Raw genomic sequence first — 18,720 nt, forward strand, 5'->3', positions numbered from 1 at the left:
GTTTAACTGGAATTTTGCTAGGCACTGACTTCACATATATGTAAACTTATTGTAGGTGGCAAACCAAACCTAACCATGATGTTTTATTCATGAATTTCATAAAAATTCAAATCTCCCAGATTTGGTTGATATTCATGCTATGGATAGAGAGACTGACCTAACAAGTGTTGTGCTATAATATGAGACGTTTCGCTACAATACAGGGTGAGATATTCACTCAAACATAAAATATTTCCTCCTCTCACAGATCAGAGAAATCACTCATCTTCAAATGCTTATAACTCAAGAATAGGAATGAATTTCGCCAATGTGATGACATATTATGGTTCCTCTCGTCAAGTACTACCATTTCTGAGAGTTTGTGCGATTTTAATTATTGACCATTTTGGCAAAAATCCATGATTTTTTATTCATGGATTTCATTAAAAATGCAAAAATGCATCTATACTTGTGTTAACATTCCTTCCAATGTGAACATTCCATCTTGGAGAATAGAGATATAATACAAATGGATAATAAAGGAAGAAACACATTCTTTCAAATCATGATAACTGTATTTCTATCTGTACAAAACATTTTTGTTCAATACGACAAATATTGTTCTTCTATAATGTATTTTTTATAACAGGAACTAATTTAATAAGATGTTCTACATAACAATGCAGTAAACAAATAATAATTACGATATTAGCACTCCTCGAAAAAAAGACAAAATTTGTACAGAGAACTTGGAATTGAGAGTGATTTAAAAAACTTCCATTCAGACATTTTTCCTGAATTTTTTCACCCCAACAGATTTTTTATTTACTGGATACAGTCGAATCATAAAATAACTTATTTTTCAAGCTTTTAGAACTTACTGAGTACCATAGTTCAACTTGAGTCGGTTTGATCAAAATTTAAAAAACAGATTGAATGTCTTCCAAAAATCAATAATATAGAGGATAAACGCTAAATTATGTGAAAACATACTTACACTGCATTATCGCTATTGAACTTTTAATTTACCGTACTTATCAACTCAAGAAGGGTTAAAAACAATTTGATAGGTGGAATTAGATCAGTAAGAATACCTACATAAAATTGTCTGAAAAACGTTTTGGTGAAAAAGTAATAAATGATTTACATTAACTGAATATTTATCGCACTTATCTATGAGTGTTTACGTTGTTATTGGCACTAAACATTAAATATATAATCACATTATAAGATCATATCAACATAATTTACAACAATCAATCATCATTTTCATAATGATTTGATTCGACATCAATACAACTAACATTAAAATTAACCGATCGGAGAGAGTAAAGTCTCCACCTCATACACACTTACCTGGTTTCAAGATTTTCATCAGTCAAATTATTTGCATCAAATTCGGTACAAATACTATAATAATAACAACAACGGTATTACATACATTGCTTCTTCTATACTCTATTATCCAAATTCTTCGTTCAATTGTGTTAATCTACACATACATTTATCTTACATCGAATAAGTTAAAACATAAAATCTCCATAAAATATAGACATAAATTCGTAACTATGTCATTATTTGACAGTATCATCTACTCGCATTCACGCAATTCATCAACTAATTACAATCATGTTAATTTGGCCGTTGTCTGAGAGTAACAATTACCCTAAAACAGTGAGAGATCAATCACTTGACTAACGCAAAATGGAGTACATTTCAGAGTTGTTCATAATTTGATTACTACATTAATATTCCATTATTATCATCTCGAAATCTGCGAATGGTTTCTAACACAAATAATGCTAAAAATCATTTGATACTGTAATAATAGGCTATTTTTAAGACAGTGTACACTTTAAATAAGGATTTGTAGTTTAAAACAACATAAATAGAGAATGTAGAGAATTATTATCTCTTCAACATATACTTTTCAAATACCAACATATAAATATACATTTTAGGATAAAAATATTTGACAACGTGATACTTTGATAGTATTGTCACCCTTTTCAAGACAATGATACTTTGATAACATTTGTAGCTAAAAGCATAAAATAAAACATTAGATAGCGTTGTAAATTTCAACACAAACACATAAATTAAACACATTTAACTACTGGTTTTTAGGATACAGGAAATAGTTACAATACAATGATTCATTTTATAAAATGCAGACTCAATTATACTGGGTATAAAAAATATGAATAATCATAAAATCCAGTAACATTCCTTGAATGTTTTTCTAAAAATTGGGACTTGATTAGAAGTACAAACTGTTCAAGTAACAATAATATAAATAAAGATGGGATTAATAACATGGAAACTAATTATTATGATAAATTATTAGAAATACTAATTTCAGTTTATACTGTACATCAATGAGACATGATTTATTACATCTTGAACGGTTCTTATGTGCTCCATTATGTTTTGAATGAAATAAATGGATCTTTGAGTATTTGACAATACATTATCCAAATAAAGGATCATTCAATTGTACTGTTGTTGTACCAACATTAATGATTTGTTTTTTTCTAGTACCTATTTCAAAATCAGCTCTTTAGAAATGTGAAAGTCAGTTTTACAAAAAGATTGGGTCTTATTGGCACTGAAACTCACTCTTCTAGAACTGACTTGCATTATATGAAAGTTGTAGATGAGGTTTCACTCAAGTCAAAACATTATCAGACCTGTTAGTAGTGACAAAATAGTGTTGAATAGTATTGTAATAACATTAAAAATTAGAGAGTCAAATTGGAAAAAAATAATGCATGAATAGAAATAAATGTAATCGATTGTGAGAGAGTGGATGAGGGTTACGGTATCTAAAGCCATATTGTCACCAAGATAAATAAAACACCGAACATAATATTGGACGCTTTTGACATAGGTTATCATGTAATACAACTAAAAAATTTGTTCCATCATCCTACTACATCATTCGTACATCCAACTACATATATTCAATGACAAGAATCTAATTATGAACAGAAAGACAGTTTTTGACAAATTTCCACACATTTTCTACACGATCAATTTTTACGAAATCGAATTGTTTTTACAGGCTATTTAATAATATATTCTAAAGGCCACCAGTTAGAGTTACACATTCTCCTAGTTGCGTTTGTACATGAGCCTCGGCCTTGGGTGATTCCGCCGCCATTTTGTGTCTTGAGTCTGTTAGTCGTCAGTGAGGCCCTGTCTTTTCTCCTCTTCTAGCATGGCGTCCAATTCGTCGGTTAGGTTGGCAAGCATGTTGCCAATATCGTTCAGAACGTCGGCTGGTTCTTGTCCCGGTTTTCTAAACAAAAAATGTTGATTTGTTATTTTTTGCTCAATCCAATAAATACAAATAATTTAATAGATTAATGAATGATGATAAATATAAAATTGAAACAACTTTGACTGTGAGGCTCAACGTTTTCAATTAACATGTCAAGTTGGAGATTGTCTAAGGCTCAACTCACACTTACGCGACTCGGGTCGAGAAGAGACTAGACTCTAGTCGAGAGCATGTGTTTTCAAATGGTGACGTCTCGGAGACTAGAATCGACTGGTCTGAGTGTCACCATTTGGAAACACATGCTCTCGACTAGAGTCGAGTCTCTTCTCGACCTGAGTCGCGTAAGTGTGAGTTGAGCCTAAACACTACTTGGTGTGTGATCAAATTGAATGCGTATATATGAGCAAGTGCACGCTTGGTTATGCATGACCAAGCTTGCAGGTGAGAAACAAAATCTGTGAAGAGCAATAGGAACATTCACACTGAACGTGTGCACTTGCTGGTGCGTTCAGTGTCAGCAGCTACATGCAAGTCACAACGTGTTACAATGACACTTTTCAAATTTTGTTTTTCGGCTCATGCATGATTCAATATGTGATCACAACCAGGATAGATACACACATATTGATTTTTAAACGTACGAATTTTTACCGTACTCATAAATTCTATTAGATTAAACAGATGATGTTTGTCAAGTTCCGTTTAATTTGATAGAATTCATAAAGACGGCAAAAAACCATACGTCCAAAAATTGAAGTTTGTGTAACATTACTTTATAGTTGTAAATCTAGTTTTTAGACGCATAAAATCATGGCCACGTTATAATGGCAATATTTTATTAACACTTATTAGTGTTGCTCAAGGTAGATAGATAAAGGGTGTTGCTACCCTTGTCTATTATTTGACAAAGCATATAGAACTATTCTTTTCTACCTCCGCAAGGTTGCCAGATAGTTTTTCAACAATGTAGGAATATAATTAATTAACAAAATATTTAATCTCATTATGGGTATTAATTATTAAATCATTAAAAACTAGTAGCTCTGTGAACAGTAGACCTCACGCAGTATTCTCATTCACAAGTACCTGATTGAAACCAAAGTTAGTAGACAACTTCTGTCTACTAACGTTGGATTGAAACTATAGACCTTATGGAAATACAGCAATAGACTGGCTTCTCCACACATCTGTGTAATCACTTGTCAGCTGATTTATGATGAGAAATTCTATAGTCTGATTTTTACTCTAATATTGGCGTATGAAGGAGGCTGCTTTTTCCTTTTATATTATCCTTGAAATGCAAAATTTCCAAAAACCTTGAATGTACGTCGACGCGCAATTAAAAAAGGAACATACCTGTCAAATTTCATGAAAATCTATTACCGCGTTTCGCCGTAAATGCGCAATATATAAGCATTTAAACATTACGAGAAATGCCAAACCATCAACTTGAATCTTAGACCTCACTTCGCTCGGTCAATAACGTGGACCTCACTATAGTGTATGTCGCCCCGTGCCTCGCTCGTACACTTGGCAACCCATTGATGGCCTAATGTAACAGTCTAAAAATGATATTATTTTGTGGAAAATCAAAAATAGAAATCCCTATTCAAATGTAAACAACAGTCACAGTACTGCTTCGGATTTGGGTAAACGCATTGTAAAGAGATGGAGGAAGAGGGAGTGGTCTAACACTCGAATTTGATGAAATCTAGACTAGACACAGAGGGATTCTTGTGGAATTCCTCAATATTAAGGTGAAATGAATACTTTAAATAAATTACATGCTAAACTGATACCATCTTTTCAATAATTCCACCTCAATCTTAAAGTATCTTTATTTATTATCACATTTAAATAAAAAAATATTATAAAAAAATATAAAATCAATAAAATTGATAGCAATTATTGCAACAAACCAATTTCTTAGTTGATTAACAGTTGACAAAATTCTAGTGATACTTACCTCACAATAGTCCTTGTGTTGGCACTGCTGGGTTCCAGTGGTTGATCACTAGTTTGTTGTACTCTGGTAGCTGGAGGAATGTAATCTGAAATAAAGTACAAAATAATCTAAAATTATTGTCTTGTTCTATCCATGATACTTCAAACAAATACTCTAGCCAAATAACTGAGCAGTAATTGGTGTAGTCCAAATTAATGTAATCTTACCTTTTTTTCGTTAGGGCTGCTCTTAAATAGAAATACATGAAAAAATAATTGATGATTTATTTATTAGTTTATTGGTTTTTATCCATTTATAAAAGAGTAATAATAATTTGTTTCAACTTTCTGATCAACCGAGATACAAAATTTTTAGTATAATGTTTATTTGGACTGCAAATTTTTGTGATCTTTATAAAAGTGTTTTCATAACCTCATTTGGACTATTTTTATCAAAATTAGGGAGAGGAACAGTTTTGGGGTTTATCCTGTTGATTCTCTCCCAATCATTTATTTGATGTTGTGATTAAGGAATGTAATAATAATAATAAATGTAATAAATTTACTTGATAATGGCATAAATGCCGAAACAGGTCGTAAGTAAACAATTTAAAAAAGGTACATCGATTTTTATTTTTTTCTAACGTAATCTTATTTAACCTGATCAAATATAGAGCATACGAATATTCCTCAAAATCATAAAAATTAAAAATCACAGTACTCTTTTAATATCTATTTTTATTTTATGTGGAAATAAAAATATATGTTAAAAAAGTAATGTGATTTATGTACATGTTGGTAGCCCTAAATAAGAAAAAGAATCAAGTTGTACAACTCTTTCAGTATTAAAATAATTATTTTTGTAACAGACTTCCAGATAAAAACCAGTTTCAGTTCAGAAATATTTTTGTTTGGATCTATCATCTTCATTCAGTATCATCTTTCATTTCATTTCCTCCTTATTTTCATTCTTGATATGAAACTTGTATAAAGGTGCGTACAGATTTACGCGCCGCGAACATGAGCAATTCACTTTTAATCAGAAGCTTGATACCTTCTGTTAATGATTGGGAGAGAATCAACGGCGTAAACCAAAAACCGTTTCTCTCTCTCTCTCTAATTTTAATAAAAATAGTCCGAATGAGGTTATGAAAACACTTTTATAAAGATCACAAAAATTGTTGATTTTATTAATTTTTGTATTGTATCTGATGACCTCAGATATTGTTGCAATACAGTTTCTATTCTAAATTACTTCCAGCGCCATTCTATGTCCTAGTCGACAATTTTTGTATTGTATCTGATGACCTCAGATATTGTTGTAATACAGTTTCTATTCTAAATTACTTCCAGCGCCATTCTATGTCCTAGTCGAGATTTGGCCGCACCTACAAAACGTCTCCAGGTGGACCTATCCTGGCAATTCCTTCAGTAGCTCCAAGCCTCTCCATATACCATACTCTCCATATATGCCTCAACTTCGCTCACATCACTTGTAATGTTATAAAGTGCAAATAAAAGACATTTAACTATCTATCTATTGGACTTTACTTGTTGCCACCATCTCTGTTTGGGTCTATTCTATTCTATAATAATTTTAATTCAATTTAATTCATAAAGCCTGGTTTTCACTAGTAGAGTTAGTGGTCGAGTAACTGGCATACTAACTCTACCTAGCTAACTCTACTCTATTAACTTGATCGAGTAACTGTTTTCACTACAATTGAGAATAGTAGGTGAAGTGTGTTGTCTAGTGAACAGAACTAACCTTGAAATGTCAATACTTTTTAATAAATTAACACTTAAACACTTATTAACACTTTACAATAAATAACAATACTTCTTAAACTTGATAGCCTATGGCACGACTCTACTAGCTTGAGACTGTTTTCATTAGCATAGTAGTGGAAGAGTAGAGTGAGAAGCGGTGGTGGGGGAAGGCAAATGGTAGAGTACTATCCCACTCTACTAAAAACTAGTACTCTACCACATGAACGTTTTCAGTGGGAGAGTTCACAAGATAGTTAGTACTTGCCCAGGGAATTCTAACACTAACTCTACTAATGAAAACCAGGCCTAAATTGTATAATTAAAATCAACTGACCGGCCCCAGTCCTGGCAACACGCTGCTTAATCGTTCCGGCGTTCTCATTGGCGAACGGCAGCGAATCTGACTCGGTGCTCGAACTCGACTTGAAACTGGAGTCCGAACCCTGTGCCTTGAGCGACGCGATCAGCTGACTCTCGGTGGCGGCCCAGGGTGCCGTGGGGGCCGGGGGTGGAGGCGGTTGGTCTATACAGTGCAGGTCTGCCACCACTGTCATACAGCCGCCGCCTCCGCTGCTCTCGCTCAAGCTGCGTTTTGGCGGCGAAGGCGGGAGGCGTTTCAGTGTACCAGTGCCGCCTCCGCATATCAGCTCTCTGAAAACGTAATCACAAATTAATTGATTAAGTAAATTTATTAATTAAGTTTTGATAATGACTCCGATGAGCTGAACAATGAGTTGCTCATTCAAATGGTACAAACACAAACAGCTGCAAAAATAAGGAAGCTTATAATCTGCTTGCCGCCTACAAGCGAAGAGTGACCGGGTGGCTGCTCTGCATCGGTTCAGATGCTGCGGAGGCTCTTCTACATTCTCCATATAGATGAATATTTCTAGTTCTGAACACAGAATAACACTCAAATATTACACACAGTACCACGCTAATAAAGCTATATTACTCCCAACTCAGCCCTTTAACCGCCGTCGAGCTGACACTTTTATTTTATTTATTTATTGTTTTTTTTCTATCTTTAGTTTTAAAATTTATTATTAAAATAAACTCTTTTATTATTCTCTCAAATTTATTTATTATTCATAGTTTGTAATTTATTTTATTTTGTCTAGTGTTTTGCGTTCTGTCTGATAATTTGCGACTCCTCCCTGCACACGGACAAATCATCCAGGCAGGGAGAATTTATTCATGTAATTTATAACACTTTTAGATTTTGTGAATATGTAATATTTTATGAATAAAACAATTTGAATTTGAATATAAATTTCACTAGGATCACTGATCACTAGGATATTATTTAGGGCCAACATTATTCAATAAAATACCAATAGAAATCAAAGAAGAGGAAAATTTCAAAAGAAAAATTAGACATAGGCTATTTAGTACTGGAATTCTAGTACTACTACAGGTATTTAGTGCCACAAAACACTCAGCAGGCTTGCAACACACAACTCTGTGCATCTTGGTTGGGTACCTGGCCATGTAGGCATAGGAGGTAATGAGCGTGCAGATGAGCTTGCTAAGCGGGGTTCCAGTATGCCATTCTTTGGTCCAGAGCCAAGCTGTGGCATAAGCAAAACAACTGCCTCCCATACAATAAGTCCAAATAGAATGCTGTACAAATGGTCGAGGGACTTACATCACCAGCAATGGCAGGGTCACCCTGGTCAAGCACTTGGGGCAAAAGGCTGCTGGCAGACGCAAGCCCTCGCTTCACCAGCTGGCTCGTGAGTCTGGGTAGAGGACAGATCAAGCAGTTGATTGCCCTGATAACTGGACATGGCCACTTCAGGAAACATCTCCACACAATTCGACTCAGAAATGAAAGTCAGATGTGTAGGCTTTGTAATCAGTCTGAAGAGACTGCCAAGCATATCATACTGAATTGCGAAAGACTTGGGGCTAGAAAAAGGGCTCTGTTTGGCTGCAAGCAACCAGGTGAGGAATGGGATGTTAGTATAGGGAAAAAACTCCTGGACCTTGTAAAGGACACAGGAATTGGTTTGCCCAAGTAACATACTTGGGACACAATAAGCTTCGGTTGACATGTGAGGTTCTTTGAACCTTTGGATCTTTGAATCCGTCCCTTCAAAAACATAAACATAGTACTGGAATATATTGTAGACAGGAACTAATATTAAATAGAATTTACTAGGTGTGACTTGAGTCATCCCGGTATATATAATATAATATCAATTGTTTATTGTTGTTAATACTCATCAATAGGCCTATATTATATGTTCACCAAAAAATATGTATTCAATGACTTATTAATACATTTTAGTAATTGAATATTCTGGTATTGCAGTTTATTATATTTCTTTATAGATTATAGAACATTACTTTATAGAACAAACGATTTTGGCAACGGTACGGAGGTAGAAAAGGATAGAGCTATCTGCTTTGTCTAATGACAGACAAGGATAGTAAACCAATGTTAATCAGGTTCTGACTTTACAACCTGAATTTCACTATAGGATTTTTGAGAATCTTGTCAAGGAAGCTACGCAAAATAACTCCTCTAGAATTTTCTCGAAAATTGCCTCGCAAAATAACTCTAGAGTTCTTATAGCAATTTTATTCAAGATAAGTTTGTTATTAACACTACAGTAGTTTATTATTTTATACTTTTGATTATAAGATTATGTATTTTCTTTTATTATGTTTTGAATATGTATTTATTGTATGGCAAATAGATTATTTGATTTGATTTGATTATTCTTTGTTAATGAATTGGAACGGTAGAACTTTTTCCTACACTATAACCTCGTAGAGAGATTTATCAGGCTATCAGTATTCTTATTCACCAGAAAATGTACAGTTTTCAAACTCACTCAGGTCTGTAGGCGGGACAGAACGTGGCCGGTATCTTAGCGATGGGGCGGGGCCTAACCAGCCCCCGGGGGCGGGGCAGAGTACCGCCTCCCTCATGCAGGGGCAGCTGCTCATTGGTTGGCGTGATGTCGCCGTCATCGTAGCTCCTGGGGCGCCAGCCTGCTGGAGGTGGCATCGGAGGCGGCACAAAACTACTAGTACCGCCCGCCACTGTGTTACCGCCTCCACAACCGCCCCCGTTGTTCATGCCTTCCTCAAGCGATTCCAGCGATTTGCCTCTGCCGCCTCTTATCTAAACAAAGAAATCCAATCAAATTCATTTCACTGCAATTTTAAAACGTTTACAAACATCTAATAAGAACATAAATATGATAATACAAGACTTTTTCAAGCATTACTTAATATTAAGGTGATATAAAACCGATATTATCAGTTTCACATAATTCATTTGAGCCAAACTAATGTTTCAATGCACTTAAGGCATAATCATCAGTCAAATTTCACTATAATATTTATTAAAAACTTTAAAACAGTACCATGGTTTCACGTTTACCAACGCATCATCAGCTGTACCTACTGAGGATTGAGGATACAGAAACCTGTATCCTGTATCCTGTATCCTGAATCCTGGGTTTCTGTATCATCAGCTGTACCTACTGAGGGTTGAGGATACAGAAACCTGTATCCTGAATACTGGGTTTCTGTATCATCAGCTATACCTACTGAGGATTGAGGATACAGAAACCTGTATCCTGTATCCTGAATCCTGGGTTTCTGTATCATCAGCTGAACCTACTAGGAGGTTACAGAGGAGGATACAGAAACCTGTATCCTGTATCCTGAATCCTTGGTTTCTATATCATCAGCTGTACCTACTGAGGATTGAGGATACAGAAACCTGTAACCTGTATCCTGAATCCTGGGTTTCTGTATCATCAGCTGAACCTACTGAGGATTGAGGATACAGAAACCTTTATCCTGTATCCTGAATCCTGGGTTTCTGTATCCTCATTCCTCAGTAGGTACAGCTGATGATACAGAAACCTAGGATTCAGGATACAGGTTTCTGTATCCTCAATCCTCAGTAGGTACAGCTGATGATACAGAAACCCAGGATACAGGATACAGGTTTCTGTATCCTCAATCCTCAGTAGGTACAGCTGATGATACAGAAACCCAGGATTCAGGATACAGGTTTCTGTATCCTCAATCCTCATTGGGTACAGCTGATGATGCGTTGGTAAACGTGGAACCATGCTACTGTTTTAAAGTTTTTAATAAATATTATAGTGAACTTTGACAATACCGTATCTTTGTTTTCTTATTATAGAGAGATTTCACAATATCACCATCAATTCTACTCATTTTATTATAATCATCAGTAGTTAGACTGTCTTTTTTCGTTAACTAGTACCCTTGTAGCATTATTAGTCTAACCAAAAACATACCACTGATGATGATGCCTTAAGAGCATTGAAACTTTAGTTAGGCTAAAATAAATTATGTGGAACTGACAATATCGCTTTTATTTCACCTTAATATGGAGAAATTCCACTACATCTCTGTTCCTAATGTACATTTTATAACTTAATTATAACAAACATGAGGGTTCAACTCAAAATAAAATATTAAAAATATACATACTGAACATATTGCTACTAGTATGACACTGAGATGTGCGAATCTGCCTTCATCTTTCAATTCCGTTATTAATTTGAATCATTCATACGCTTTTACGGTTTACGCTTTTAGAATAGCTATTACTTTGAGGTACCATATTATTAAGGAATTCATAGCACAACGTAATTAATCCATTTGTAGATTATTGTTTGAGTGAATGGACTACCATGTAATGTTTCAAGTTTTAATTGTTGTTAAATTAATGGTACATTAATTATTCGAATTTGTAAATTAAAATTGAAAATATTGATTGTAAATTCAAATTGGTTTTGAATATTTTGTGATACTGTATTCGAAACTAATAATAGTTTTGAAGTAGGCTGTGCCTATCTTATACATGTATGTGTATTTATCACTGCAGACATACCAAGAAATTTAGATTATTTCATTTATAGCCTTTCATAACTGTATCTCATCATCTCATCTCATCAAATACCTACATAATTGTATTTGAATGAAAAAGACTAAGAAATTATCAAAAAACACAGATTTATTGATACTTAGAAAGACAGGTTTCGGTTGTTACACCATTCTCAATCTCTGATAAACTAAAACTGAATACAAGAGCTGCAGAATTTTAGTTCAGTTTCAGTTTATCAGAGATTGTCAATCTCTGATAAACTAAAACTGAATACAAGAGCAGCAGAATTTTAGTTCAGTTTTGGTTTATCAGACATTGACAATGGTTTAACAACCGAAACCGGTCTTTCTAAGTATCAATAAATCTGTGTTTTTTGACAATTTCTTAGTCTTTTTCAGTCTTTATGAATAATTACCGGTACCACAATATCAACTTCTCAACTACACAACAAGTAATTGTATTTCATAACAATCATCCACATTACATACAGCAGCATAGCTTCAATTATTTAGTTACATATTTTTAAATATATCATCAAGAGAAGGTAGCTAAGACTGTTGCAATGGTGGATTCAAGTTTTGAATATGAGTTCTACGAGTTTCTATGTATATTGAACTCAAGATAAAATAGCATAAATATTGTCAGTTCCACATAATTAGAATATATTTTGAAATTATGTGGAATTGGCAATATCGTTATAATTTCACCTCAAAATTATGGAGAAATTCCATAACATCTCTGTTCATAGTGTAAATTGTATTGAACTTTGTATGACGATTGTCAATGTTAATTTGTAGGCCTAATATCCCACCTAATTTGTATATGCCTATAAAAAATAATTTATGTGTGAATAAATCAATAAAAATCATGTTTTTGGACTCAGGGGACCTTGAAACGTATAGAAAACTTGAAATTTAAACTTTAAACTTTAAACCTCAATTTTTTGTAAAGCAATACTTTCCTAACCTATGATAATAGGGCAAGGAAAGTAAAAATCTACTTGTGAACATACCTAACAACAAACTTACCCGAATCACAGAAAACTCTGAAGCAGAGGAGGTATTTCGGTATCGTTTTAAAAAGTAGGCTACTAACCTTGATAGGAACAATGTCAGTGGTATAGTAGAGATTTCGCGTGGCCTCGATTTCCCACGGTTGGTGGAAACTGCGAAACGCGGCATGAACGCGCGGACATTCGCAATCGTTTGCGGCTGCGTTTGCGGTTGCGACTGCGGGTGCGGCAGTCACGTGATGGTGCTCGACTGCGGCTAACTCCTTCTCGTCACACACACATGCAACATGCACACTCAGGATGATGATATCGGTCAAATTAAACACACACAGACAACAAACTAAACAAAATTTAATTAACAATTTACTGTCAATAGCTCTGTTAGAAATTTACTTCAAATCGATGGTGATATCAATGATAAATTCAGAGGAAAGACGATACAAATTTGACGCACTTACTTATTTATTTATTTCATTTCATCCACTGACCTTCTACAAAAGGGATATATATAAATATATATATATATATATATATATATATATATATATATGGATTTGTCATATCAAATTTATACACAAGAAAATGTGTTGCACTGTATGAATTTAATACATGAAAACTGTTGAAATAGTTCACCCGCTTAAACCTTACTTTTCAGTGAATTTCTACTTTGAACTAAAAATACAATTATCTGGTTGCCCAAAAGCGCTTTGAATTTTAATAATCATGATTAAATGCAAACGAGAACTAATCAGAGAAAGCTTTATTGAACAGAAGTCTTCTCTGATTGGTTCTCGTGGCATTTAATCACTGTTAAAATTCAAGAAGCTTCAGTGCAACCGGGCCAAAATGTTGTGTCTTCTACTGGTAATGTTTTATTTCTACAAAACCTAGTGCCAGTTGCACAACAGTCGGTTAAATTTTAACCGTGATTAATTCCACGAGAACCAATCAGAGAAGCCGTCTTTTCAAAAACGCCTTCTCTGATTGGTTCTCGTGATATTAATCACGGTTAAAATTTAACCGGCTGTTGTGCAACCAGGCCTTAGAGTCTCAATGTGTAAAGCATCATCTTTAGTGGAAGGTTGAGCTTGAAAACAACATAGGTATATTGTATTTTAAGGCAAAATGAATAAGATTTTGTACAAGTTCCACATGTAATTGAAATAAGGGTTTGAAATTTAAATCTAATATGGAAAATTCCATACTTTCTAACATATATGTGTCTATTAGTGTGAATTTTAAAGTGTTTTATTCCTAATTATTGTTAAACGAAAATCCAAATTAAATGTTGTAATTCACCCCGAAGATCTCTGCTACTGCAAATATTGACAACAGGGTAAACAGCTAGATGGAAAATCGCTGAGCGCTACTATACAAAAATTATTTGTCAGCCCGGGAATCGAACCCAATACCTCCTAATTGCCGGTCAGGAATGCTTACCCTTACAACAAACTGACAATCTCTGGATAAAGACAATCAGTAGCAGAAGTCTTCGGGGTGATTTACAGCATTTAATTTAGATTTTCGTTCAATAATAATTATTAATTCATTGACATCTGAATAAAGTGCAATTTCTCAGTGATTTTCATCTGTAGACTGTTTTTATTGCATCACCAAGATACATTCTACAACATCTCTGTTTAAGTTTAATGAATTATTTTTGTTCTATTGAGCAGTTAAATAATGAATTGATTGTTTCACGAGGAAGGGTTCACACAGAGACAGAATGAAAATGTTTGGACACTTCCATAAGTAGGCCTACAATGTATTTATGTCGAGCTCATACATTGCAAAATGTCAGGCAAAATACAGAATTTGAATTTAAACTAATGATAATTCCTTCCTCTGACCTGCAGACATGAAATTGAGATTTAAATCCAATTTTTAGCTCCATACCTTATCAACCAATATTATACACTGCGCCTTTTATTCGTTGAAGAAATAGAATTCACATCAACAGAGCTATTGACAGAAATTATTGTGCAAACAATCCAAATCTGAACTGAAATCGAAGGGTAGGTATATATAGCAATGCAGTGCTGTGCTCGGGGTGTCTAGGTTGGGGAAGCTTCCATTTTAAATTCAATTGCAAAAGGGAAAATTGTCTAGCATATACAAGAAACTGAAACTAATTCAATCAGTTCTTTAAAATTAATATAAGTTCTACAAGAAGTTAACTGTGAATCGATAAATAATTAAAGTTGACTGGAAAATTCGACAAGGAATTCATACAACAAGGGGAAAGCATATTACAAGAGCATCAAAAGCAGGATATCAAGTTAATATGAGATGAAGCAATGATTGATTGATTTAATGATTAATTGCAATGATGATTGTTGTATGAATAGAATAAAATGCATGAACATTGATTAAATAATTTGATAATTAACATGATGATGGTGTAATGCTGATGAAAATGACAAATTCACTTATGAAAAGTTGGTATGCAACCTAACTCAATATTAGTAGAGGAAATTTTTCAATTTCAAATTCTGATTAATATTTGTTTTGAACAAAAGTATAGATTGAACAAAAATATAGTAGTAATTCATTCACATCCAGATCAGAATGTTAATGATTTCACTGGAATAAGTAAGGATTTAATATTTTCAGAATTATTCATATAAATTTGTAATGAATAAGCATATTATAGAACACTGATTGGGTCCATGATAAAGTAGAAGTTTTTCAAATTCTGATTAATATTTGTAAATTATTAAACAAAAATATAGTAGTAATTCATTCGAATCCAGATCAGAATGTTAATGATTTCACTGGAATAAGTAAGGATGTAATATTTTCAGAATTATTCATATAAATTTGTAATGAATAAGCATATTATAGAACACTGATTGGGTCCATGATAAAGTAGAAGTTTTTCAAATTCTGATTAATATTTGTAAATTATTAAACAAAAATATAGTAGTAATTCATTCACATCTAGATCAGAATGTTAATTATTTCACTAAAATAAGTACTGATGTAGTAATATTTACAGAATTATCCATATAAATTTGTAAAATAAGCATAAAGTAGGGCACTGATTGGGTCCATGATATAGTTGGAAGTTTAAATGTTATATCAAGGATAATTTGAAGAAGAAAATACAAATTTCAGGAGGAATATGATTGATTGATTGATTGTCTTTATTAAGGGCGGAGTTAGGACTCCAGGTCCTCTCTACCACACAACCCTGATGATTATGGATATGGTGAGAGTGATTAATAGCTTAGTTCACGACATACAAATTAATATACTAACTGTTCATAAAACATAATGATAATAAATATGAGATTTTACCATAATATATGAATCAATAAAAATATTTTTTTGTATTACCATAGAATAAGCATGAAGGATGCTTTCTCTAAAGTTTTATTTTATTAATTAATTTATTCTTTTCTGATTCATACAATAAGTATGATCATCTTACTATTATTAAATATAATACTACGATGTATCCGGTATACTATGATGTTACTATCATCAGAAATGATAGGGAGAGAAAAAATAAGGCAACCTTGTGCTATTCCTCTCCCAAATTTAGATACGGTTACACATAGTCTCTGTCTGTTCTGCTTTTCCTGATTTGTATTTGTTATTTAAATTGTAGCCTTCCTCGCTATTCCTTGGTTTTCATTATCTTTTATTTATAAATTTAAAGTTATTTATAATTTAGTTTTCCACTTTTTTTATCCCTTCTTAATGCATGGGAATTATAGATTCATCATTGAAAATTATTTCAATGTAGTTTAGATCTCTAATAAAAATTGAGATCTCTGTTTATAATTATAGATATAACGCATATTGTTATTATAACTCGAGCTTAAGCACAGGCCTTTGTTGCCTATGTAAGCTCTTTCCTATCTGATATATAAGAATTTTATACTTGAATAAAATTGTGATAGCTCAAGAGTTTTATTGTTTAGTATAGTTCTATATTTTTTTGTTTGATTTTAGTGAGTATATTATATCATTTCTTGAATTGTATAAACTTTATTGCTTAATATTCTATGTAAGTGCTTTGAATTGTATTCAGAAGGAAAAAATAAATTGAATTGAATAGTCCGAAATAGGTTAAGTCTTGTAGTTGTTCACTTCACAAAATTTTCAGTTCTTAGTTATTTTCACAAAGTAGATTTAAAATTTAGATGCTTCAAAAGCAAAAATAGAAGAGAAACTACGCACTATTATTATCACTAAAATAGGAAATATTCTTATGTTAAAGAAAAAATTTTGAAGGACCACAAAAAAAACTTAATTATCTCATGTCTCATGGATTGTTGAAACCTATCTGAAGTTTTTAAAGTTCTTAATTATTTTCTCAAAGTAGATTTCAAATTTAGATGCTTCAAAGACAAACATAGAAGAAAAATTTCACATTATTATCAATAAAATAGGAAATATTCACATGTTAAGGAAATAATTTTGAAGGACCACAAAAAAAACTTAATTCTCTCATGTCTCATGGATTGTTGAAACCTATCTGAAGTTTTTAAAGTGTCTTGTTGATTATTTATATAGATTATTATAACACAACGGGAAAATGATTAGCTTTGAACGATACAATTTAATAATCACTTTGAACAATTAATTACGACATAGCAGTCAGGTATTTATATAAATAAAAGCTATTAGCTTCTACTTACATTAGTGTAGCGCTTTCGGACACTAGGCCCTTCATCAACACTCTTTTATTTATATAAATACCTGACTGCTATGTCGTAATTAATTGTTCAAAGTGATTATTTAGCAAGCAGTTCGTAATGGAATCAAACATTGAAGAGTACAATTTAATAATATCAACCTAGATGATAAATTATTACTGTGAATTGCTAACAACCATTACCAACTTCAAGCCATAAGAGGTGACGTCTAAGCATATAGCCTAACACAGAATCTAACACTTAACACCAATGTGATGTAATTCCATTAAGCACAGTGATCTTTACATGAATGAGACTCAATCACTAAATGGAGCAGTGACTGTAAGCAGTGAAGTGGTATGAGATTCATTTACTACTACACAGATATTTTGATGAATGAATGGATGGCCGTGAATTTTGATGAATGAATGACATATTGCAGTTTTCAAATACAGTGCACGTGATTAGGGAAACGTGATTAGGAAATTCCAGCAAAGCTTCATAGGGGTTCATCTAACGGCACAAGTTAAGAGTTTGGCTAGGAGCAAATCGTTTGAACAACAGGTCTTACCTGGACAAGCTGATAGCATAGAAGAAAAGCAGAAAATATTAATTTTGTTTCAAAATTAATGTTAGCTAATAGAAAAACCTATCTATTTATTTATTCATAATTTTCACAAGGAAGCACTGATCGGGAGAGAAAAACTAAGGATACTCCTTGTACTATTTCTCTCCCAAATTTGGATAACATTAAGATAACAAAAGTCCAAAATGAGGTTATGATTTCACTTTTCAAAAATTTGGTCCATTTTCACTCAAAAACAATAAAACTAATAATTTAAAATTTTAATCTACATCTTGTGATAATTATAACACATTTCAAAAATTGATTTCCTTTCAAGTACAATATTGCTCTTCTTGAAACCTTTTTATTTTATTATTACAACCAATTCACAATATTCTCTCAAGTTTTCGATTTAATAATTATAGACCAAAGGACTAGAAATCAAGTAATATTGGTGCTTTCTCATAATACCAATTTATTATCAAATTGGAAGTTTCATTGCAGTGAAGTAATTGATAATGGATCATTTTAATGATTAATGAATCTATTATTGAATTTATTTTATTTATTATTTTACAAAGGCGACTTTCTAGAAGTATTTTAAGCCTAGGTGATGATGATGGGATGAATGATAAT

At 32.8% G+C, this 18,720-nt stretch overlaps 1 protein-coding gene across 5 annotated transcripts in view; it reads right to left on the reverse strand.

Moving 5' to 3' along the window:
• Window positions 1-535: 535 nt before the first annotated feature.
• The window catches only part of LOC111064177 (caskin-2), a 446,738-nt gene continuing 428,553 nt past the window's right edge, over window positions 536-18,720 (reverse strand). For 3 of the 5 annotated variants that reach the window (XM_039433816.1, XM_039433815.1, XM_039433814.1), the window contains 5 exons: window positions 12,957-13,136; window positions 9,820-10,112; window positions 7,311-7,627; window positions 5,229-5,313; window positions 774-3,280 (listed from right to left, as the gene is read on the reverse strand). In XM_039433816.1, coding sequence (XP_039289750.1) covers window positions 3,160-3,280; window positions 5,229-5,313; window positions 7,311-7,627; window positions 9,820-10,112; window positions 12,957-13,136 — 996 coding nt within the window. In that variant the 3' untranslated portion in view covers window positions 774-3,159. Of the gene's footprint in view, window positions 3,281-5,228; window positions 5,314-7,310; window positions 7,628-9,819; window positions 10,113-12,956; window positions 13,137-18,720 lie in introns of all 5 variants that reach the window. The other 2 variants (XM_039433812.1, XM_039433813.1) reach the window with 2 other exon arrangements.

This window comes from Nilaparvata lugens, chromosome 8 (assembly GCF_014356525.2).
Source record: "Nilaparvata lugens isolate BPH chromosome 8, ASM1435652v1, whole genome shotgun sequence".
Classification (NCBI taxonomy): Eukaryota; Metazoa; Arthropoda; class Insecta; order Hemiptera; family Delphacidae; genus Nilaparvata; species Nilaparvata lugens.